Here is a 24,353-nt window from a genome sequence, read left to right as displayed (position 1 = left end):
TCAAGTATAACTTACACCTACCTACTGTAAACTTCAATGTTATGTCTGTAAGGAAGTGTAACGCGAAGTGGTCTCTTCACAAAAGAAAACAGGAAAGTGATCTGTTCAACAACAAACGTAAAATGGCGTCGCCATGTTTTCAAACACAACCAAATCCAAAATGGCGGATTGGCAAAATACCGCCAAGATAATAATATCACGTACCGTTGACCCAGTTTGGTACCTTGTCGTAATAATTGCACGTATTGATGTGTTCGCTCGACTGTTTTGTAAACTTAGAGCATCTGTTATCAATATGACTTTGAGAAGGTTCTATCCTAAGTGTTTTCACTTGTATTTGACTTCGCTTCTGATGTGATCATCACTAATTTAAGAGCCACGCTCTTGTCGGTGTAGCATTCTCCATTCTTGACTCATCATCATCATCACCAGCCCATTAACGTCCCCACTGCTGGGGCACGGGCCTTCCCTATGGATGGATAGGGAGATCGGGCCTTAAACCACCACGCGGGCCCAGTGCGGATTGGTGGTTATTAACGACTGCTAATGCAGCCGGGACCAACGGCTTAACGTGCCTTCCGAAGCACGGAGGAGTTCGAGATGAAAACTTTTTTTTTGTGGTCACCCATCCTATGACCGGCCTTTGCGAAAGTTGCTTAACTTCAACAATCGCAGACCGAGCGCGACTCTTGACTATCAAAGACCAATTCCTTCACTTCCTTACAAGACACGACGTTCGCCTTCTCTTTAATCTGTTCCATTTAAGCTCTTCTTGGTCTTCCCCTTCCTCTCTTTCCTTGTAGCTTCCCTTCTATGATGTTTTTCTGATGTGATGTGGGAGGAAAAAAAAAGCGAGGACTGTGTTCAACATCGTATCTTTTGGACAAGCGGGCTAAGGATTATAGGGTGTTACAGTAGCTAGGTATTGTAGTACTGTCATGGTTTCCTTTCTTCCATAGTAATGTATGTATATATTTGGGTCGTTCTTCTTTTTTATCGACAATAAAAAGACATTTTCTCGATTTATCGGATTTAACATCTTTAAAATTATAACGGCAATAAATATTTTAAAACATCATATAAAGATGTGTCTGTAGAGGACTATTTAGTGGTTCTCTTTTTCTTGGTAACATACTTTTCTTTGCAGGCGCATTCCAAAAAATATTGTGACAGAGTGGCCCTTTTCATCGGAGACAGCATTTCAATTTACCACTCTGTCACATAATTTTGTGAAAAACGATCAAGCTACGTTAATAACTAATTGAGGAACCGATTAGTATTTTGCTTGTATTTTGAGTATAATAAGATAACTATATTTTTGGACAATCAAAACATGAAATAAAATTCTAAAACATAACTTATCAGAAGCAGAACGAAGGACAGATCATTGTCGATAAAAAAGAAGAACAACCCATTTACGTATTTATATATTATTATAATCATTATTTATTGTCTTCTATGTATTGTTTTTAATATATTATAGTTTATCTAGATATAAGTACTTATATTTTTCAACATTTTATTATTATTATTTTATTTTTATTTTATTGCACTGTCTATCCCGCTACATTTTTCATTAAATTCATATCCTATACCTAAAGGTTGCCTGGAAGAGATTGTTACCTTAGCAATAAGGCCGCCTGTTGTACTACCAATTTAATTATAATACTAATGTATTTTTAATGTGATTCAAGTGCAATAAAGAGTCTTTGTATTTGTATTTGTATTTGTGTTAGTGACAACGTAACGAAAACTTTGTGGGACGATTCAGTCCGTCTCAAAATTATGGAACTGAAAAAAAAACACACTAAAATTTTCATTAATTTTCCATTGCAAAAGTACAGAATTGAAAACAATTTAAAAAATCACTAAAAGCGAGCCGAATCATCCCCCTCAATATTCGATACGGTGGCACTAACACCCTGCATATCGGATAGGGTAACCATAACAATAAGAATAAAATACATTTATTGCCAGTAACAATTTACATTTGCTATAAAAACTAGGTAATTAATTATGAATATTACGAATACGGGCGAAAGGAAATGGCTCAGCTTGTGCTGTGATGGAGCCATGCTATGGCGCCATCCAGCGCTGGTTTTCAGTCATTTCCTCTTCCTGGGATATTTTGGGGATGTAATTGTCGACGAGGGCTAGAAGGCATTAAATATAAATATACAGCAGCTTTAGGTAAAAAAACAATAAAATGAAAAGACAATCAAATAAAATTATAGGTCCGTTTTATCCATCTTTGTATTTCAATCTCCAATAACACTGAACAACAACAATCAGCAACAACAACACTCAACAACAATCAGCAACAACAACAATCAGCAACAGTAAACAACCTGAGAGAGATTCATAACTTGTCACCAATAAATTCATCATATCCCTCCTGAGACAAATATTGGGAATGGGTTCGGGTTACCTTATCGACGTCTTGTTGATCTGCCTTCCCCGTAGGGACACACTGGCGTGATTATAGTATACATGTCTTCCTTGAGAATAAAGGCAACATAGCATAGAGAAGATAAGAAAAACGTGCCTCGCGCAATTTCCGTCCAAAAAAAAATGTTCACATAATCATTGTTAATTTTTTTTACCTTATGCGTTTCATACAAAGTCTCGAAAACCCGGCCCAGTTTAGACAATAACATTAAAATTCACTGAGTACCTCGCGTCAGTGCCGGTTTAAGCTAGCGCGGGACCCGTAACAAATTCTTTTTACTTATTTAGGTGACAGCGAAAGGTCACTGACTCACTCATCACGTTATCTCAAAAGCCACATGAGCTAGGAGTCTCAAATTTTACATGGGGGTTCCTTTTATGGATTTGCGAAATTCAGCTGAACGAGACCAAAAAATGTATACATTTAGATCGTTTAACTTCATCAACACTAATTTAAGAACCACGCTCTTGTCGGTGTAGCATTCTCCATGCTACTTTTTTAGAGAAAAATATTACAGTGGGTTCCCTATTGCCTTCCGCCCCGCAGTACTCTGTCTGACGCGAGTGGCATGGCGCCCAGAGTAGTCTATTTCAAAGCCGTTACAGTGCCTGTGACTTGCCCTTTCCGTCCCGAATTGCCGTATCTTAGGCTCCTATCTCCGCCTCTGCAACCGTTGAGGTCTTCACCTTCACCCGTATCCTCGTTGGTGGTGATGTAAGGTATACTCCGTAGGTCTGGGTCCCTATGCGAACTCAGCTACCATTTCACTCTGGCATACTGAAGCATGTAACGCCTACCCCCGTGGCAAGGACGGGCCAAACAGGATTTGCCTCAGTGGAGGGCAGAGACGATGACTGTGTCACCCCTGGGACGGGTTAATAGGTTCGTTTAATTTAAAGTACCTATTTAAATACGACAACTTATTACAACCATTAACGCACTTAACTCTTGTAACACTTCTGAAACTTTACATTTAGACTTCAAAACATTTCAATGTGCCACTGATATGATATGTCATCATTATCACCAGCCCATTAACGTCCCCGCTGCTGGAGCACGGGCATTCCCTTTGGATGGATAGGGAGATCGGGTCTTAAACCATCACGCGGGCCCAGTGCGGATTGATGGTTATTAACGACTGCTAATGCATTGTGGTCACCCATCCTATGACTGGCCTTTGCGAAAGTTGCTTAACTTCAACAATCGCAGACCGAGCGTGTTTACCGCTACGCCACCGAGCTCCTCAATTCAAATTCAAAAATATCTTTATTCAGTAGGTAACATAGTTACATAGTTAGTTAGAGGAAGGGGAAGACCAAGAAGAGCTTACATGGAACAGATTAAAGAAAAGGTTAACGTCGTGTCTTATAGGGAAGTCAAGGAATTGGCCTTTGATAGACTGGAATGGAAAATGCTACACCGACAAGAGCGTGGCTCTTAAATTGATGATGATGATGATGAACATAGTTACACTTTGAATCGTCAATTTTTACATAACGAACGTCTCGTCCGCCTAAAACTACTTACTGCAGCTTCTCACAACCTATATAGCCGGGGAAAAGAAGCTGCAAGGAAAACCTCGGCACAGGGCCCTAGACGTTCTTTTAAAAAAATAAACATAAAATATTGTTATACAACATCGTGTGGCCCCCTTCTATCGTGTGACTAACGAAAAACTCATCAAAAATATGTCATACATATGTATCGATGATCGATAGTATTGTCTATGATATGATATGTACAACTTTCTATCATAAAAAAGCATACCTGGCGAGCATTGGGTGTATAGATCCACTATGCATATCTATCTACCTCTTATATTATACAGGCGCGATGCTATGTTGTTCTGCCTGTGGAACCCTAAAAAAAGCGTAATAGGAAGTGACAACGTTGCCACGCGAGAAAAAAGAAATTGCCAACAGCCGCTTATGCCAGTTATGTCATGCCTTTTATAATATTGTTATTAAAGTACTTTAAGTGTTGCAATATTTTTGTAATAAGCCGTTATTTGGGAGTATTATAAAAAGTTGCAATTTTCTTTGTTGTGGCAACAATTTTGGTACTTCTTTTAAATCAGGAGCTAAACGGCAATTCATCCAACTATATTGCAAAACAATATTGCAATTTGACATTTAAACTAAGTACCAGAATAACATAACATAAACGGCCTATATACGTCCCACTGCTTGGCACAGGCCTGCCCTCAATCAACCGGTGGGGGTATGGGGCATACTCCACCACGCTGCTCCAATGCGGGTTGGTGGAGGTGTTTTTACGGCTAATAGCCGGGCAACAACGGCTTAACGTGCCCTCCAAAGCACGGAATCATCTTACTTTTTCGGACAATCAGGCGATTCAATCCTGAAAAGTCCTTACCAAACAAAGGACAGTCTCACAAAGTGATTTCGACAATGTCCCCATCGGGAATCGAACCCGGACCTCCAGATCGTGAGCCTGATGCTCTAACCACTAGACCACGGAGGCTGTTAAGTACCAGAATAATACTCCGTATAGAACGGCAACTCTCCGCCCCCCACCAGCGTCTGAGCTAGGTTTACCTCACCCCCTCGAAAACAGTTTAGACTTGAACCGTATGTCGTCCGACGTCACGCGGACAGATGCGCGTGTACGATAACGTCAATGTGCAGTGTCTATGTAAAACGAGGTTATTTGTATGAAGTGTCAGGAATGTGGCTACACCGAGCTCTCTGTTAGACCAACGTGATAGGTGAGCCGTATCGCCGTTTATAATGGTCGAGCCAACTGTGTTATATATCTATATTAGAAGTTTTTTTCATTTTTTTTATCTTTATGTGTATACTTACGAGTTGTCTGTCTGTCTTGGAACTTCATTTCAAAATTTGTCTGGCACTGCTAACTCCAGAGTCCTCAAGCGTGAGTCTAATGTAGGACAATGAACAGTAATATGACTCAAATCTTCTTTTTATCGTGTGGGTTCTGAGGTGGATAACCAACCTCATCAACCCTGGTGTCAGGGTTATTATTGAGCCGCCAGAAGCCTCTGACATGACTCACGTAACGACTACTTACATCATCAGTAAATAGTAACCGGGACCAACGGCTTAACGTGCCTTCCGAAGCACGGATCATCTTACTTTTAGACATTCAGGTGATTAGCCTGTAATGTCCTAACCCAACTAGGGATCACAAAGTGATTTTCGTGATATGTCCCCACCGGATTCGAACCCGGGGCCCCCGAATCGTGAGCTCAACGCTCAACCACTGGACCACAGAGGCCGTTTGGTGTAACTCTGGTTATGTTAGTATAACAGTCACGCATCAATAAGTCGTTACAATGACGTATATTGAACTAAGTCGTTCTTATTAACTTATTACCAAGGTATAAGGTTCAGAATCGAGTTCACCGTGAAGGTTAGGCAATAACGTTTAAATCGATCGTTGGTGCGTCTGCGCCGGTAGTAAGGCGGCCTTATTGCTGGGTGTCATTGTGTTACATACAACACGTAATGGATGGTGTAACATTAGATTATAAACAAACATAACGCGTTAGACATTTTTTTTTGACATGACTTATTTTAGATTTGCCGCAGATGGCATTAACTACTTGGCCGGACAAATGGGGAGCGCTGAAGGCTCTCACCCGGTACAACGTTTAAGACAACAGGCCTGAGGGTGCCCAGTTGGGCGCGAACCTCTGCTCAGGGCGTCGTCTAAGAGGAAAAATATTTGAAAGAATTAATCGACCCTAGCGGGTCGATAGCGATAAGCGCTGAATTAGGGAAATCGTCGACCACGCCGGCGGGGTCGGTATCGGGGTCCGAAATGTTTGGTGTCGCGAGCTGATTGGCTGCGTCAAGCCAGTGGGTTTCAGTATTTGACAGCCAAGCAGAATTGAATCCAGTTATCATACAATTCGTTTGAACTTTGCTTGGCGGTCAAATAATTAAACCCACGTTCTACCTTGGTTTATTTTTTATTTGTAAGGTGGTTAGGGTGTGAATTCCGAGATATAAACTATTCTCTATTCTTCCGAAGGTTGCAAACTATCTGCATGCCAATTTTCATCAAAATCGGTTTGGCGGTTTAAAGGTGAAAAGGTAACAGACAGACAGAGTTAATTTCGCATTTATAATATTAGTGCAGATCAGTGAAGTGCCGTTTCTTGCTTATTTTTTATTTGTAAGGTAGTAAGGGGATGAAATGGGTGGAAAGACACGTCTGCCGCGCGACAACCTAATTCCACGCGTACGAAAACGTGGCGAAAATGTTAGTGATTCTTATAAGTAGATAAACGTGCTTTATTAGTCCATTAACATAAGTACCTGTTGGACTTTGCCTCTAACTGCTTGACGTAAATACTTAAACCACAAAAAAAACATAAGCAAGTTTAGAAACTAAAACTTGACTACGAAAAAATCGCGCTCTATAAAATAACAAGAAAATATTTCTCTGAAATTGTTCCGAATAGTGATGTTTAGGAGTTAGTCGCGTTCCAATGCCAATCTGACCTAAGAATTTACTTATTACATATTTTAAATGTGCAAACTTTGCGAAAGTTGCTTAACTTCAACAATCGCAGACCGAGCGCGTTTACCGCTGCGCCACCGAGCTCCTCAACCTTTTATTCTTAATCTAACACAATACCATTGGTAAAAAAAAAAATGTTTTTTGGCCTCATTTTATGTCCTCTAAAGGGCGCCACATTGAATTTAGCGTGACGTCACATAGCCTATAACCACCGGACAATCAAGACGCTTCTAATGACACCTGTTATGTTATGTTAAATTCTGACAGGTGGTTTGGAAGTTATGTTGTAAGATGTGCATGATAAACATACATACATTCATACATAGCGATCAAACGCATAACCCTCCTTTTTGTTCTCTTAAAGACATCATTCGAGAGAATTGTTCGAATTTAAAGCAGTAAGTGGCACAGTGGGGGTTAAAAAGGGCACATGGAAGCAATTCATCTAAAAAGCAATATTGCTTTGGTTTTTTTGGTTTGGTTTTCCCCGAAGGGTAAGGCAAAGGGAACTATGCCCATACAGCCATGTCTTGCGTATTTTTTTTCTTGATGATTAATGAAATGATGAAAGGTGATGATGATGAAACCTAAGCCCCTACTCTCAGAGTAGACTCCTACTCCGAACCCCAAACGAATTAACTCAAAAGTCCGCATAAACTTTTGAGTTATGAAGCGGCTTCCTGGCACGAAGCGAAAATAGGCAGATACACTTTGTTTATTGAATATATACTTTTAAGTATATGCGCAAATGTCAAATAATTTTAATTCCCAAAAATCTAACATTGATGCTGATTCCTGTACACAGCATCTAATTTTATTTATACCTTGCATTTTCTTATCCGCTGACAATGAAAGGGACGGGTAAATAACAGGCATAAAATTTATAGAACACACTTAAAATTTTAGGCAAAGATTTTAAAAAAACCATTTTAAAAATTTATTATGGCCAATTAAGCCCGACAGAATTAAGTTGACAGCACACGTCAGACGGGTTGCATATGAGCTTGATGCCTATTTTATTGGCCCGGGTTATTCATTAATTTTAAAATTAACAGTTGTCTATCATCCGTCCCTTTCCCTTTCGGTGGATAAGAAAATGACAGTTATAACTTAAAATAAAATTAGGATGTATCTGCAGGTATCGGGGCCATCTTACAACTATTTATCTACTACTTACTACTGTTACTTACTAGATGAAGGTAAAATATCGAACCCACAAGGCGAAGTAACGCAGGTGAGGTAACAAAATGTAAGTTATTCATTCATTGTTGGTGATATCAATAGAGATAATTCGTTTCAATCAGCATAACAATACGTGGTCATTACATAAAACTGTTTTTGTTACCGTTTCTGTGTTCAATTTGCACGGTTTGACTCTTATGATATTATTACTACGGCATATTATTTAATTTTGTCTCTTTATAGGGAGTCTTAAGTCGCATACCATTATCACAATGCACCTTTCTTCGTCCACTCTACGTGTCCAAACCAACCTAACATTCCCTTCGCAATCTTTGTCCCTATATCGTCTTCGCATAAATAAACAAACAAAAAATAATTCCAATTACTTACTATTTTTTTCTTTATTGCACCAAATAAAAGGAAATAGTCACAAAGGAGATTATATTCATGTTTCTAAATCACTACGTGATCTATGTAGTTTTAGGTACATCTGTATATTTGCGTGTTCAATACAATGAAAAAGAAGAAAAGAAAAAGAAAAAATATTTATTCGACATACTTATTGTTTTAACATAATTAACATAAAATAAAACAGTTATGAATGTATGCCGAAACGGTTCCACCTCAGCATAATGCCATAGCCTAGACTATGACGCTGGTTTTCAGTTGAAACCGGTAAGGTAATCAGGTAACACGTTAAACAAAAAATGGACGCAAAGTCTAAGAACATTTTGTAATTTAATAATTAAGTACATATTTTAAATGAATGTGCTGAAAAGTAAAAATATATTTTTAATAAAAAAACTAAATAAAATAATAGGTAAGTATTCGTATAATGTTTGTATTCTTATATGACAGTATTAAGTATGTAGTGCAAGATATACAAACAGGTATCTCAGATAGATATTTTATATTAGGTATTACTGTGATTATTATTTTAAATTTACTTGTTAGATTAATATGTTAAAACACCGCATTGGGATTTGTAAAAGTGTTCTTTTACTTTTATTCGGAAGCTTTTAATAGCAGATAGGTTGCGAAATGGGGGAGGGATATTGTTCCATATTTTTGCGGCGGTGTACTTGAAACTACCTTTAAAAGCGGAAGTTTTATGTGGGGGTATCACTAACTGACCAAGACGAATGCGAGAAGAAAACGTAAGTTTGCTATAAAGATAGGAAGGTTTCGTACTTTTGATAATGCCGAAAAGCAGTGTAGCATAATGCACAGATCGTCTTGAGGACATATTCAGTAATTTGGCCTGATTTATAAAGGGTGAGACATGAGATCGGGATGGAATATCAAAACAAAATCTGGCACAAGCATTCTGAACACGCTGTATAAGGTTTTTTGTTTTTGCTAAAAGCCTTGGTCCGTAGACAGTATCTGCATAATTGAACTTTGAAAGGACCAATGATTCTACAAGATTTATGCGGAGGCTAGTGGACAAGAAACTACGAATTCTATAAAGGACTTTCAGGCGATAGAAACAGTTACGTACTATCTCCGCAATATGTGCCTCAAACCTTAATTCGGGGTCTATGACTACACCTAAATTACGCGCTTCTGTCGTGGAACAAATAGCTACATTATTTATCATAATCATAAAGCTTGATATGGTTAAGTTTATTTTGGCAATTTGTTGCTTAGAACCTAAAACCATTAATTTCGACTTACTAGGATTAAGCATTAAACAGTTATTGTTAGACCAGTCCGAGATTTTGCCTAGGTCTTCATTAATTTTGTCTACAGCCGATTTCACTTCGCCAGGGCGACAAGAAAGATAAAGCTGTAAATCATCGGCATATAAGTGGAAGCTACAATGTTGTATACAATTAATGATGTCTGCACTATAAAGAATAAAAAGCAATGGCCCTAGTATGGATCCTTGAGGCACACCTCGCGTGACTGCAGAAAGAGAGGAAGAAGATGTGGACCCATCACTATTGCGGATCTGAACAAATTGATAGCGATCACTCAAATAACTGTGAAACCATTTTACCGTAGGGCCGTCAAATCCATAATATGATAGTTTAGAAAGCAATAGAGATGTATTTATAGTATCAAATGCACGGGAAAAATCAAGCAGAACTAAAATAGTGCCCAAACCAGCATCTTGTGCTTCTAGAATATTGTTGGTGACATCCAACAAGGCGGTGGAAGTGCTACGGTTTTTACGAAATCCAGATTGAACTTGTGGAAGAATGTTATTATTTTCTAAATAATCAAGAATCTGCAAATATACTACTTTCTCAAGTACTTTCGACAGGCAAGGAAGAATACTGATGGGTCGAAGGTCCTTAAAAGTGGAAGGGTTAGTGTTCTTCGGAATAGGCTGAACAATGGCCGTTTTCCATAGCTTAGGAAATGAACATGTAATGATTGACCTATTAATGATAGATGTAATTGCGTCCAAGGACTCAGGCAGAGAAGTTAAAATCATGTCTAATGATAATGAGTCGACACCTTGTGCATTCGACTTAAGGGAGCTAATTATTTTAGAAACATCCTGTTGACTTACACATTTTAAACCAAAAGAGGCCGAATTGTACCTATGAGACTCATAATAAGTTAAAACAGATAAATCAACACTATTAGAGCCTGGCAAGTCTAGGAAATGTTTGTTAATGTCTTCAGCGGAACAGAGGTGACTTGGGAGAAGTTTTTCAGCTTTCGGAGGAAGAATATTTAATTTAAGATTTTTCCATAAGGTTTTAGGATCTTTAATATGTCGATTAATGTGATGTTTAAAAAAGGCACGTTTTTCAAAAAACAGAGATGTGCTTACTTGTGTTTTCAATTGCTTATAATATTCTTTATGAGAATCGTTTTTAGTTTTTAGAAACCTTATGTGCGCCTCGTTTCTTAATCTCATCATAAGCTTAATAGTGTCAGTTATCCACGGGTAAGAGTGATTCTTAATAATTATCGATTTTACAGGAGCATGAACATCTATTAAATGTGTTAACTGATTAGTAAAAAGGGAGACCATGTCATGGACGTTAAAACAACTCGAAATATTTTGCCACAAAGTAGACTTAACATCGTTCTGAAATTGAAATAAGTTAATATCTTTTAACGGTCTGTATGTAATAGTAGTTGGGGGGATTTTAGGTTTCTTAAAAGCAAACTCACATACTATAAAAGCATGATTTGTTTTTTTGCTGCCTATAACATCAATTGAAACATTTCGAACTGGAGCATCTGTACAGACTACATCTATAAGAGTTGCACTATGGTCAGTGAAATGCGTTGGAGATGTGATTACTTGTTTTAAATTGAACATGTTTATGAAATCTGAGAATTTTGTAATATCACTATTGTCTGAGTCTAATAAATCAATATTAAAATCGCCAAGTAAGATTAAATTGTTACAGTGACCTACAGCGTTAATAGAGTCAATAAGAGCATTTAAGAAAACATTAACATTAAGTCTCGGTGGACGATAAGCAGTACCTATAATAATTTTATTGCCATTAGTATTGACACTCATCCACATCTGTTCGACATGAGAACATATTGGGTGTTCACATATTTTAGCTCTAATACCTTTTCTGATATAAAAAGCAACTCCGCCGCCACGGCCGGTGCGCACTTGTGACCTAGGGGCACTGCGGAGCGTGTAACCAGGTAGGGAGGGGGCTTTGCCTTCCTCACCCTCCAGTAACCAAGTCTCGTTTACAGCCAGAATATCCGTCGAATATTGCAGCACTGCCAGAAGAAGCTCATCGTGGTAGGTACCCAACGAGCCAGGGTTGTAGAGACCAACATTAAGATAATGTTTAGGAATCATTGGATCATGTTAAGCCTATATAAAAAGTATGCAAGAGATAAACATGTTGAATGTTGGTGTACCTGTAGATTGTGTGATAATGGCAGTGATTTGTAGTAATAATAGGAAAGATAGCAAATCCAGCACAGTACAGAGATAACATTACACGACTTGTTACTATAACAAACATAAATTAAACTTTTTAAATAAAAACATAGATAATACAAATTGTTTACAAAGTAAATTCTTAAAAGTTCTTTAAAAAAGCACAGCAAATATAAGTAAAATATAACAGTTATTGGAGATCCATAATAAGGATAAAAAACCAGAGCTAACTTTTCGTTTAACCAAAAAGTTTAGTCACGTCGGCCTCAGAGCGCAACCGATGACGCGTCGCTCCATGTTCTTTACGTGCGAAGATTTTACCATCTCTGGTCCAAACATATTTCCAATTCGCCCGCTGCGACTCGTTACGGGCTTTGTAGAAAATATTTCTATTAGACCGAGTTAATCTCTCGTTGACATAGAAACGTCGTTCAGCGGAGTTCAGCTCCAAGCCAGCAGTGGTAACGTTACGGCGCACGCGCGCGGCGGCCAGCAGCTGGTCGCGTTGTACGCGGCGCGCCAACCGTGCCACCAGCGGGCGCGGTGCCGACTCCTTCCCCGGCTCCGGCTGTCGCACCGGCCCGGCACGTTCCGCAGACACGACGTCTCGTTCTTCCAACGTGACTCCTAGCTTGGAAGCGACGACCAGAATAAGATGCGTTGAGCGCTCATGTTTTTCCTCAGGTATTCCTGCAATTTCTATATCGTTGCAAAGCAGCTCCTGATCGCGATCGTTGAGTTCTAGCTTCAAATCGGCAATAGTTTAATGACGCATGATTTGTCAATTAGATCATCAAGTTGTTACGTTTGAGAAAGAATAAATAATACATTGATGCAGATTCCTCCGGGTGAGAGCCTTCAGCGCTCCCCATTTGTCCGGCCAAGTAGTTAATGCCATCTGCGGCAAATCTACAATAAGTCACGTCAAAAAAAAAAGATGCTGATTCCAGTAGACACCATCTCATTTTAATTTAAGTTGCGCCTGACATTTTCTTATCCGCCGAAAAAGATTGACAAGCATAAAATTTATGGAACACACGTCAACTTTAGACCGAAATTTTAAAAACCCTTCTTAATTTTATTATGGCCAATAACCCGACAGAATTAAGTTGACAGCACACGTCAAATGGGTTGCATATTATTGTGAGCGAGATGCCTATGTTATTCGCCCGGGTTATCCCGGTTCGCCGGGTTCATTTATTTTAAAATGAACAGTTGCCAATCATTCGTCCCTTTCCTTTTAGGCGGATAAGAAAATAACAGATAAAATAAAATTAGGATGTGTGTGCTATAATCGAGGTCAGTTTACAACTATATAATATAACGACTTTATCTAGCTATATGTATATAGAATAGAATAGAATAACTTTATTCCCAAAACAGTGAAGGTTACAAAAGCATTTACATAAATTAAGGTTAACAATTTGTGACTATATCTACCACTCACTTCTGTTACTTACTAGAAGAAGGTAAAAAATCATCACATTTAATTTTAAGTTATACCTGTCATTTTCTTATCCACAGAAAAGGAAAGGGACGAATGATTAACACACGTTAATTTTAGGCGAAACAACCTCTCGAATTGTTATATTGGGCAATAACCCGACAAAATTCAAGTTGACATAGCTGGCGAGGAAAGGGTGTTACTAATTACTACTATAGGTACACATATGCCTACCCCTTCGAAGAAACAGGTTGATATTTTTTTGTTTTTATGTCTGTCTGTCCGTATGGTTTCATACGAGCAACGATAATTGTGTGCTTAACGTACATAAGTATTTTTTTTATACTAACCTAATATGTTGTTTGTGACCACAGATTATAATCTTTACAATGACACATGTCTGTGGCATAAATCTTACTATACAAAACGTAACTTTATTATATTGAGGACAAACTGAAGTATGAAATGTCACGTGTAATAAACAAGATAATTTATGTTAACATAAGCTCGTAAAATTCGTAAAATTCCACTTGATATTAACTCAGAATCCTGGTCTGAATCACCCCCCTCAGTACTCGTTACTGTGTCACTTACACCCCGTACAAGTACGTACAGGTAGTACAAGTGCGTATGAGTGTTAGTGACAACGAATACTGAGGGGCATGATGACAAGTGGAAGTTCCTGTCGGAAAATTTATGAAAATTTTACTGTTCGTTTTTCATATTTTTGTGGCGAGAAATTCCACTTGATATCAACTCTGAATCAAGTTCTCTCGTCTCTCAAAGTTTTCGTTACAATGTCACTAAGACCCTAGATATAATGGATTATCATAATTTTAATGACACTTATGTTTGTCCCCAGGGTTCGTGCTGGCCACGGCGGTGATACTACTGCTGGCTGGCATCGTCTGCGCTATATTCTTCGGCAGCTGGGTCCGACTGTTCATAGACCATGTAAGTAACCTGCATTACTTCTGAACTTTCGATAATTAGACTATCGATTCTTGCTCTTGTTAACGGCCTCCGTGGTCCAGTGGCTGAGCGTGGAGCTCACAATCCGGGGGTCCCGGGTTCGAATCCCGGTGGGGACATATCACAAAAATCACTTTGTAATCCCTAGTTTGGTTAGGACATAACACGCTGATCACCTGATTGTCGGAATGTAAGACGATCCGTGCTTCTAAGAAAATAAACATGGTTTATTTTGCGATGGATGTATCTTTGACTACCCCAATTGGGATATAGTCGTGAACTTATGTTAAGTTTATGTATGATTTGATATTTAATTTTGAAAGCCAGCCTAACCATACTGGCTCTGCATCCGTCTTTGCACAGGTGTTAGTTACGGAGTCCAAGGTTCGATGCCCACCATTGCTTTACCATGTCACTTTCTATCACAAAGTGTGTCACACATGGGGAAATCGTTAGTTATTATAGACATCATCTTATTTTATGGCGAACGGAAGAAAGGTGTGTGTGTATATGGGTTTTGTTCTGAATTTTATTTTTATTGCTTGCTACCACGGAATGGAAGACCGTGGCAGCCCAGTTGGCAGAACGCCTGCCTCTTACTTTAAGGTCGCAGGTTCGAATCAAGCACAGGCCTAAACCAATGATTGTCGAATTTGTTTTTGCCAGAGGCCCCAGACAAGACTCATGTAACGACTACTTACTTACATCAGTAAGTAGTAACCGGGACCAACGGCATAACGTGCCTTTCGAAGCACGGATCATCTTACTTATTGGACAATTAGGTGATCAGCCTGTAATGTTTTAACCCCTAGTTTGGTTAAAACATTACATAAAACGACATAATTATATCGTCAGAATCGATAAAATGACCGTGACAAAATTTTATCAAGTTGCACATCAAAATAAAATCAGAAGTTTTAAAAGCTGCCACAGAAACGTAAATCGTATTAATGTGTATTTATTGTAATTGTTATAATTTTGTAATAAATAATTATATGTAAGTAAGTTTAAGTAGTATGTATCTATATATACCGCGATGTCCGTGGCCTCACTCGGCAGGGCCCGCAGAATACCAGCGTCGTGGCTCACGCCGCGACTTTTGCTGAGCGAGGTCCTTTTATTCCGGACTCCACCGCAGATGATCGGGCCGTCAGTGCGTTGCATTTAGATACTTTGTTTTATTATTATTGTTTTTATGAATTTGGTTTGTTTTTCTTTTTGTTTTGGTATTTTTTTTTTTTTTTTTTGTCTGTGTACTTATTGTGGCTTGTTCCGTGTGGTTTCTGTCCTGTGTTAAATGTAATGTACCTGTCTGTCTGTGTCTGTGGTGTCCGGAAGTAATAAATGTTTCTTTCTTTCTTTCTTTCTAAACGCTGTTTGAATCATCTGATAAAGATGTATAGGCCAATAATGATGGCGGGGATCCTGGCGTGACTATGTGTGGTCTAACAGAAAGCTCGGTGAGGTGTGGGTACTTAGTTCATCTTGCGATGGATGTACCTCTGACTACCCCAATTGGGATATAGCTGTGAGCTTATGGTCTCTCCCAGTTGGCCAGAGAAAATATTGTTTACTTCCTCGTGATAAAAAAACGTAAACACTTACCATAAAATGACTATTGCAATGTTAAAATTACTTTTGTTTTTCTTTATTATTTTTTTTAAGTTTTAATTACTGACAACTTTCAACTGTTTTTACTTCTTCAATTAGATGCGATCTCGGGCGGCCATTTTGCATTTTTTTTTTGTTTTTTTTTAGCCCTCTATTTGGCAACACTCATTGAGTAAACGGTCGCGGCCTGGTTTTAAATTTATAATTTTGCATAAAATATACCTACAGTCTTGTGATTATGCACTTTTAAATTGCCAAGTGGGTTTTTTATTCGTTTCATTCATAATTGATATGTTATGTAATAGAATAACCTTGTTAGTTGAGGTCAAAATATGAAATACAGGTAACTATTTTTGTTGTCAACTCACTTGAACTGCAGATTTTAACAGGTCCGGTTTTTTACAGTCATTGTGGTGGTCTCAAATGGGGAGCGCCGATTCGGTCTTCAGTACCGGACTTGCACCAATGAGTTATTAATTTACCTTTAGTGCAGTTTTCACACAGTTGGCTCGACCATTACAGACGGCGATACGGCTCACCTATCACGTTGGTTTAACAGAAGGCTCGGTGAGGTGTGGGTACTTAGTTCATCTTGCAATGGATGTACAGTCATGAGCAATATAATGTACCCACTTTAGGACTCTGTCGCACTAACATATTTGACATTTAGTGAGACTTACAGTTCAATTTGAGAAAAAAGTTAATGTGACATGGTACCAAAGTGTATACATAAGTATTAATGCTCGTGAGCGTACCTCTGATCAATTGGGAAATAGTTGTGAGGCTGAATCTTTGAATTACTTTTTTTTTGTGATGTTGAATCTTTTACAGAAGCGACTGCTTGTCGCGTGTTTCGCTTTTGTCAATCTATTTCATTGGTTTGAACAACTTTGTTTTTATTCGCGATTGCAATTTGGTTTGGCCCTTGGGTTACGAAACGATATCAAGTAAGGTTGGATTTGCTAACTTTAACAGCAATAGAACAATATAATATACTAGCGACCCGCCCCAGCTTCGCTCGAGTGCAATGCTGAGGAAAAAATGAAATTATTTACGACATCAAATTAAAATCCTCAAAAATAACAGTATTTCTGCACTATTTAATGGATGTTATTATACATATAAACCTTCCTCTTGAATCGCTCTATCTATAAAAAAACCGCATCAAAATTCGTTGCGTAGTTTTAAAGATTTAAGCGTACATAGGGATATAGGGACAGAAAAAGCGACTTTGTTTTATACTATGTAGTGATAACTAAAATCTCAATATATGAGTGAAATTTGACATGTGTGTATGTGAAATAGTTTTTGAATTATGAGGGGGTCAAAAGTGGCTCCAAATGGTTCTTGTAATATTACACACGGTGCTGCTCGCCAGTTTTGTTACATGAACTTGGCTTGAATGGCCCCTGTGTGCCTAATACTTCGTACTCAAACACGGACACGAAGATATATCAGAATCTAACTGACAACAACAACAACAACAAAACTGTGTCGTCTTTAGCGGTGACTACAAGCACTGATAATCATTACATTTCGAGGCCATGTCAAGGGGATCTCGGTCCAAATCAGCAGCGCGGCTGTTTGTTATTTTTCCTTTGCTTAGACAGCCTTGACACGACAGGCCACTATGACCTGCCGTTTAGCTAATCTTGAGAGCAAATCAAATCAAAATCTTTATTGCGTTGTATGTGGCACATTTTTTTTTTGACGTGACTTATTGTAGATTTGCCGCAGATGGCATTAACTACTTGACCAGACAAATGGGGAGCGCTGAAAGCTCTCACCCGGTACAACGTTTAAGACAACAGCTTGAGGGTGTCCAGTTGGGCGCGTACCTCGGCTCAGGACGTCGTCTGAGAGGAAAATATTTGAAAGAATTAATCGATTCCAGCATGTTCTTTCCATCCTCCTCCAACACCACATGGCTTCGAGGCTTCGAGTCTATCTCTGTCTTTGTGTGTATATAATAAATAAATAAATTTCTCGAAGCTCTGCCCACCACAATAGGGCGCGAGTTATGCATGTTGGGGCGTAATTTAACTGTTAATTTCGTCAGGTTGGTGAATGGACTCGGTAATTGGTTTTCGATTAAAATCAAGCGAAGTCGGTTGGTTACCTTCACCTAGTTTTGATATAAAGTGTACACAGGCCTTTACAACTTCCTGTATTGAACACTATAGTACTAGCTTGGCGCCCGCGCCTTCCGTGTGGCAACCCTAGTAAATTTTTCAGGTGGAGCTTTAGCACTTATGCTAAACACAAAACCCGTTTGTTCCCTTACGTTGCTTAGTTTCTTGCGCGCATCACATGCATGAGTATAAATTAATACATCAGGACTAGGTACGTACTTACATCAGGAAGTAAAAGCCGACGGCTTAACGTACTTAATGTAAATAATAACACGGTGAAGGTAAAAATAAGAGTGACTAATAATGATTTGTGGTAGGTCAGGTGTGCAGTAGGTTTTATGAATTCTCGGTCATAGAGCTAGTGGCGGCGGTGCGCGGCGTAAGCAAAACAGAGTTTGAAAACTTAAACTCGACTAAGAAAATACATTGAGGAGCTCGGTGGTGCAGCGGTAAACGCGCTCGGTCTGCGATTGTTGAAGTTAAGCAACTTTCGCAAAGGCCGGTCATAGGATGGGTGACCACATAAAAAGTTTTCATCTCGAGCTCCTCCGTGCTTCGGAACGCACGTTAAGCCGTTGGTCCCGGCTGCATTAGCAGTCGTTAATAACCATCAACCCGCACTGGGCCCGCGTGATGGTTTAAGGCCCGATCTCCCGTGCCCCAGCAGTGGGGACGTTAATGGGCTGATGATGATGATGATGAAGAAAATACATGCACTCAAAAATGTTTTTTTTTTCTGTAGCCTAATTAATGTCCCTCTGCCTTTTCTTTCCAACCCCGCCTGTCTTGGGCATCGTTCTGCCAGGTGTGCCGGACGGCGTCCAGCTCGTCCCACCGTCGTCGTGGTCTGCCTCGTCGTCGACGACCCTGTGGGGACAAATCAGATGTAATTTTGGCCCACTTTTCCGGATGCATACGGCAGACATGTCCCGCCCATTCCCACTTCAGTTTAGCAGATTTTTCTCCAACATCTGCTACTTGAGTAAAAAAGTATGACACAAGAAAATATTCTCTTCAATTCTCCGAAATTCTGCCGAACAGCATGCCATGGAAGCAAAATCTTAGGCTAGATTGGCGACTGAACCGGTGTAGGACCAACCATGGAAAGTCGAACCATCACCTACATAAAAGAGTCGCCCCTGTGAATGTGGTCACCTGGATAATAGAATTGCGAAAGCAGTAAATAAAGCGAAAGTTGATGGTAGGGCTAGCAGAGGAAGACCTAGAAGGACTTACATTGACCAAATTGGAGATGTCCTTAGAAAAGGTTTTAGTACGATCTACTCTGGGTGGAGGAAGCAAGAGAAGTGTGTCAGGATCGAAGCAAACCCCGGTGGAAAATAGGCGTGAGTTTATGTTTGTATGTTAGACTAGTAGTGCAAATGCCATGCAAGAAACTCACTAAACCATTCGCGTACGAAGCAAAATGAAAGGTTAGCTATCGAGACCGGTCGTTGCAAAAACACACGCAAACCGACACATTGCGACACACTACGTCTTACTACACGCTATATCCCTATTGGGGTAGGTGATGAGCACATCATATAAACAGTTAACAATCTCCCGATTGTCCAAAAATATATACCCCTTCTTTACCTCGTGGAAGAATGGGATCAAGAGCGAACCCATCTTAATTATATTTTGCATGTTTTTTATTAAATTCATTTCATATACTTAAAGGTTGCCTGGAAGAGATTGCTACCTTAGCAATAAGGCCGCCTGTTGTACTACCTATCAAATTATAATAATGTATTTTTAATATGAGAGGAGCTCGGTGGCGCAGCGGTAAACGCGCTCAGTCTGCGATTGTTGAAGTTAAGCAACTTTTGCAAAGGCCGGTCATAGGATGGGTGACCACAAAAAAAGTTTTCATCTCGAGCTCCTCTGTGCTTCGGAAGGCACGTTAAGCCGTTGGTCCCGGTTGCATTAGCAGTCGTTAATAACCATCAATCCGCACTGGGCCCGCGTGATGGTTTAAGGCCCGATTTCCCTATTCATCCATAGGGAAGGCCCGTGCACCAGCAGTGGGGACGTTAATGGGCTGATGATGATTTTTAATATGTGTATTGTAGTGTATTGTATTGTACTCAGTCTTTCCTCTTATTGCAGGAGCTGGTGCTTCGCCCCGGCTCGATGACGTTCGAGTGGTGGGCGCGGCCCCCGGTGCGGCCTTTCGTGAGGGTCTACGTGTACAACGTGACCAACGCTGATGAGTTCCTCAACAACGGCTCCAAGCCCATCCTTGATGAGCTGGGGCCTTACGTCTACTCGTAAGTTGGCTCGACCTATCTTACTCCGATACCAGTCCCGCCGGCGTGGTCGCCGATTTCTCTGTCAATAATGACCCTGACACCAGGATTTATGAGGTTGTTCATTCAGTTCACATGATAGAGGAAGAAGCTATTGTGGCGGACCCAACTAGTTAACCGAGCTAGTTCCGCACGCATGCAACAGATGGCGCACATTATTCTAATGCAGGCCTGAAACGCGCTATCGAAGTTTTCACGGCGCGACGTATATATACAACTTCCAACGTAACACAGTCGGATCGTCGATCCTTAGTGTAGTCAAACTACCAACTTGTGGCTAGCGGAAACTGCTCAGTTCGGTACCACGAAAACATCCTCCAGCGGCAAACTATTCCATGGTTTTCGGAGACCGTTTCCAATCTATTACAAAGGCAACCATGTAGACAGCAGTATGTAGCTACTTGCGTATGAGTAAATTTTATAGTAAATATCCATAAGTAATGAATCAGGTATTAGTTATTCGATAAAGTCCGATGAGTCATTGCTGTCTGTCTTAATGTAAGGTGTGATGATTATAGGTACAAATGTCGTGGTCTTTCGGCAAACCAAAGCTTATTCATAGGCAACTTATAGCTTTCTATCTGTGACTGAAGTGGGTTGTGAGGTGGATGAACAACCTCATCAACGTTACATCAGTGAGTAGTCCCTTCATGCAATTGGGATTGGCTCAAACCTATTCGGTCTTAAGCATAGAACATGGAATAATACTACATGACACGAGCTAGGTTTATCTCACCCACCCTCGGTTTTACTTTAGTCTTAAATCATATGGGCGTCAGACGTCTCACGCACAGTTACGCGTGTACGATAACGTTAATGTGTAGTGTCTCTGCCTGTGTAAAGTGAGGTATCTTGTATGAAGTCATAGAATGAGGAATAATACTATGTATAGAACGGCAACTCTCCGCTCCCCACCAGCGGCTGAGCTAGGTTTACCTCACCCCCCTCGGTCTTACTTTAGTCTTCAATCATATAGGCGGCAGACGTCTCACGCACAGTTACGCGTGTACGATAACGTCAATATGTAGTGTCTGTGTAAAACGAGGTGTTTTATATGAAGTGTCCGGTGTGTGCCTCAAGGCAAATCCGCCATTGTATTATCTCTTATAATCTTTCTTTGACGTCATGCGTCAGTTCTAAAGCAATCAATTAATAATGGACATCTATCAAAAACATATTAAAAGTCCACATTTAAAACGCTATTAAATGTAATACGTTTCCTATCATTATCCGTAACGATAAAGCCTAGTTTTGTAATGTTTTCCAATTGTTTTAACCGTGTTTTTATATTAACTAACCGGGTGAACCATCAGCGTTCACAATTTGGCCGGCCAAGTAGCACTAACAACTCAATGCCTAGTGAAGGCTGTTCAATACAATCCCCCTCAGTATTTGTTACGATGTCACTTACACCACGTGTACATACAAATAGATAGGTAGGGTGTTGCCGACATCGTAACAAATACTGAGGGGGATGATTCAGACCATGATTCTGAGTTGATATCAAGTGGATTTTCCTGTCAGAAAATTCATGAAAATGTTTTGCGAAGGAAAATTCCACTCGATATCAACTCAAAATAATGGCCTGAATCACACCTGCAAGTTTTCGTTACGATGTCACTAACACCCTGTATACGTAAATATCTAAATAAGTATGGTTTGTTCCATTTATAGTATGATGTGCATATACACAACCGCTAGAAAATAATCGTACGTCACGCAATGTTGCATGCAGAGGTGGTTGTATAACTTCATCTTTTGCGGAAGAACATCCTGAAGCAGATATTTTTACTCTGTCGCAATGGAATGACGTTTATCAAAGCCTGCCCGTTGGCTTTCTATACTTACACACACAATAATAAAAGATTGATTAATTAGTAAAGGTGAAGGCATACAATAAGATCCCCATTGACATTCAGAATTTGCCTTTTAACTGTTTTAAGACAGTAGTTAAACAGAAACTTTGCAAAAAAGGTTATTATAAGGTTAGTGATTATTTAGAAGATATTTATTTAGAAGATATGAATGCATGGGATTAACTGTCTGTGAACTGATATTAGGCAGCTAACATACTCAATTGTATAACAATATTTTATGTTTATTTTTTTATTTTAAAAAGAACGTCTAGGGCCCTGTGCCGAGGTTTATCTTGCAGCTTCTTTTCCCCGGCTATACAGGTTGTGAGAAGCTGCAGTAGTTTTAGGCGGATGAGACGTTCGTTATGTAAAAATTGACGATTAAAAGTGTAACTATGTTAACTACTGAATAAAGATATTTTTGAATTTGAATATAGTAGGTAATAAATACTAACCCACTTCTCGCTAGCTATGTTTATTCGCGGGGCGCATCAAGACAGGTTCAGAATTACTCCGTTTCTCGGAGAGCTTGCTCAGAGATCATGCAGAGTAGAGAAGAGACGAAGAATCGTTTATATTATTAGTATTATATTCTTACTTTCACTTTCAAAGATTCGCGCACTTTATACATGGTAAATAAACTACATCCCACCAAGTAACACTTCTTCTTCTTATAGTTCTTTGTAACCCAATCTTCTTTCTAATTGCTTACTAACTCCACACACATAAACATAGAACACGTTCAGCTGCTTCTCTTCCCGGGCATGTCGTAAAAACCGACAGAGGGATTGTGTCCTCTAACATGATGGACTAATGTTATGGGCGATAGGCTGATCCCTTATCACCATAAGGTTCATCATATCCATCTTTGGGCTTCGTATCAACAGTGGCTGCAAGTTGTCTTTGATTACTTGTGGCTCTGCCCACCCCATTGGGGATTACGGGCGTGAGTTTATGTATGTATGTGTATGTACTAACTCCACCTCTTTCAAACTCCATATCTTTGTAACTCAATCTCCTCCTTGTAGTTCAATCTTTTTCTAACTCAATATCTTTTATTAAACAACGTTTACGGCATATTTTCCCCGTCTATACAAGTTGTGAGATGCTGCGTTAGTTTTCTTTTTTTGTTTCGTTTATTTTGTTTCAGGCAGATGAGACGTTCGTTGTGTACAAATTGACGATTCGACTATGTCACCTACTGAATCAAGATATTTATGAATTTGTAACACAATCTCTTTCTGACTCAATCTCTTTCTAACTCATTCTCTTTCTAACTCTAAACTCTTTGTTCCAGTGAGGAGTGGGAGAAGGTGAACATAACTGACAATGAGAACGGCACCCTGTCGTTCCACTACAAGAGGACGTACACCTTCATCCCGGAGCTGAGCAAGGGGCCCGACGATGATGCAGTGGTCGTACCTAACATACCTATGTTGGTGAGTCGATAGTTTATGTGGTTGATCTTTATATGGGTTATCTGCATTGATTTAAGCAACTGCATTGATTGCATCACGGTAATTCGATTCAAAGATTGCGTCAAAAGAAAGAACTTACTTCCGGACACCACAGACATTTAACACAGGACAGAAACCACACGGAAATCAAGAAGTACACAGACAAAAAAAAATATCCAAAACAAAAAGAAAAACAAACCAAAATCATAAAAACAATAATAATAAAACTAAGTATTCTAAATGTAACGCATTGACGGCCCGATCATCTGCGATGGAGTCCGAAATAAAAGAAACATGAGCTCATTTGGAATTTACCACGAGGCATGGGAGGATCTCACCGATGATCGAGACCTGTAGAAGAAGCGTGTGCTCGATGGACGCAATACTCATGACCACACCTGGTTTGACACACTGGCGAGCAGGAGAATGAAACGCCATCAAACCGACAACAATCCACCAGTCGGAGACTTCTCCTGCAGAGTGTGCGGTAGAGTTTGTCGCTCTAGGATTGGCTTGCACAGCCATGAAAGAAAGTGCATTTCTTCGAGGCAATGA

At 39.6% G+C, this 24,353-nt stretch overlaps 1 protein-coding gene across 3 annotated transcripts in view; it reads left to right on the top strand.

The window, feature by feature from the left end:
- The window catches only part of LOC126379195 (scavenger receptor class B member 1), a 155,821-nt gene that overhangs the window by 110,597 nt on the left and 20,871 nt on the right, over nucleotides 1-24,353 (top strand). For all 3 annotated transcript variants that reach the window (XM_050027878.1, XM_050027877.1, XM_050027876.1), the window contains 3 exons: nucleotides 14,324-14,415; nucleotides 20,286-20,446; nucleotides 23,639-23,780. In XM_050027878.1, coding sequence (XP_049883835.1) covers nucleotides 14,324-14,415; nucleotides 20,286-20,446; nucleotides 23,639-23,780 — 395 coding nt within the window. The remainder of the gene's footprint in view (nucleotides 1-14,323; nucleotides 14,416-20,285; nucleotides 20,447-23,638; nucleotides 23,781-24,353) is intronic.

The sequence above is a fragment of the Pectinophora gossypiella genome, chromosome 28 (assembly GCF_024362695.1).
Source record: "Pectinophora gossypiella chromosome 28, ilPecGoss1.1, whole genome shotgun sequence".
In the NCBI taxonomy this organism is placed as follows: domain Eukaryota; kingdom Metazoa; phylum Arthropoda; class Insecta; order Lepidoptera; family Gelechiidae; genus Pectinophora; species Pectinophora gossypiella.
This window is presented reverse-complemented; position numbering and strand designations above follow the sequence as displayed.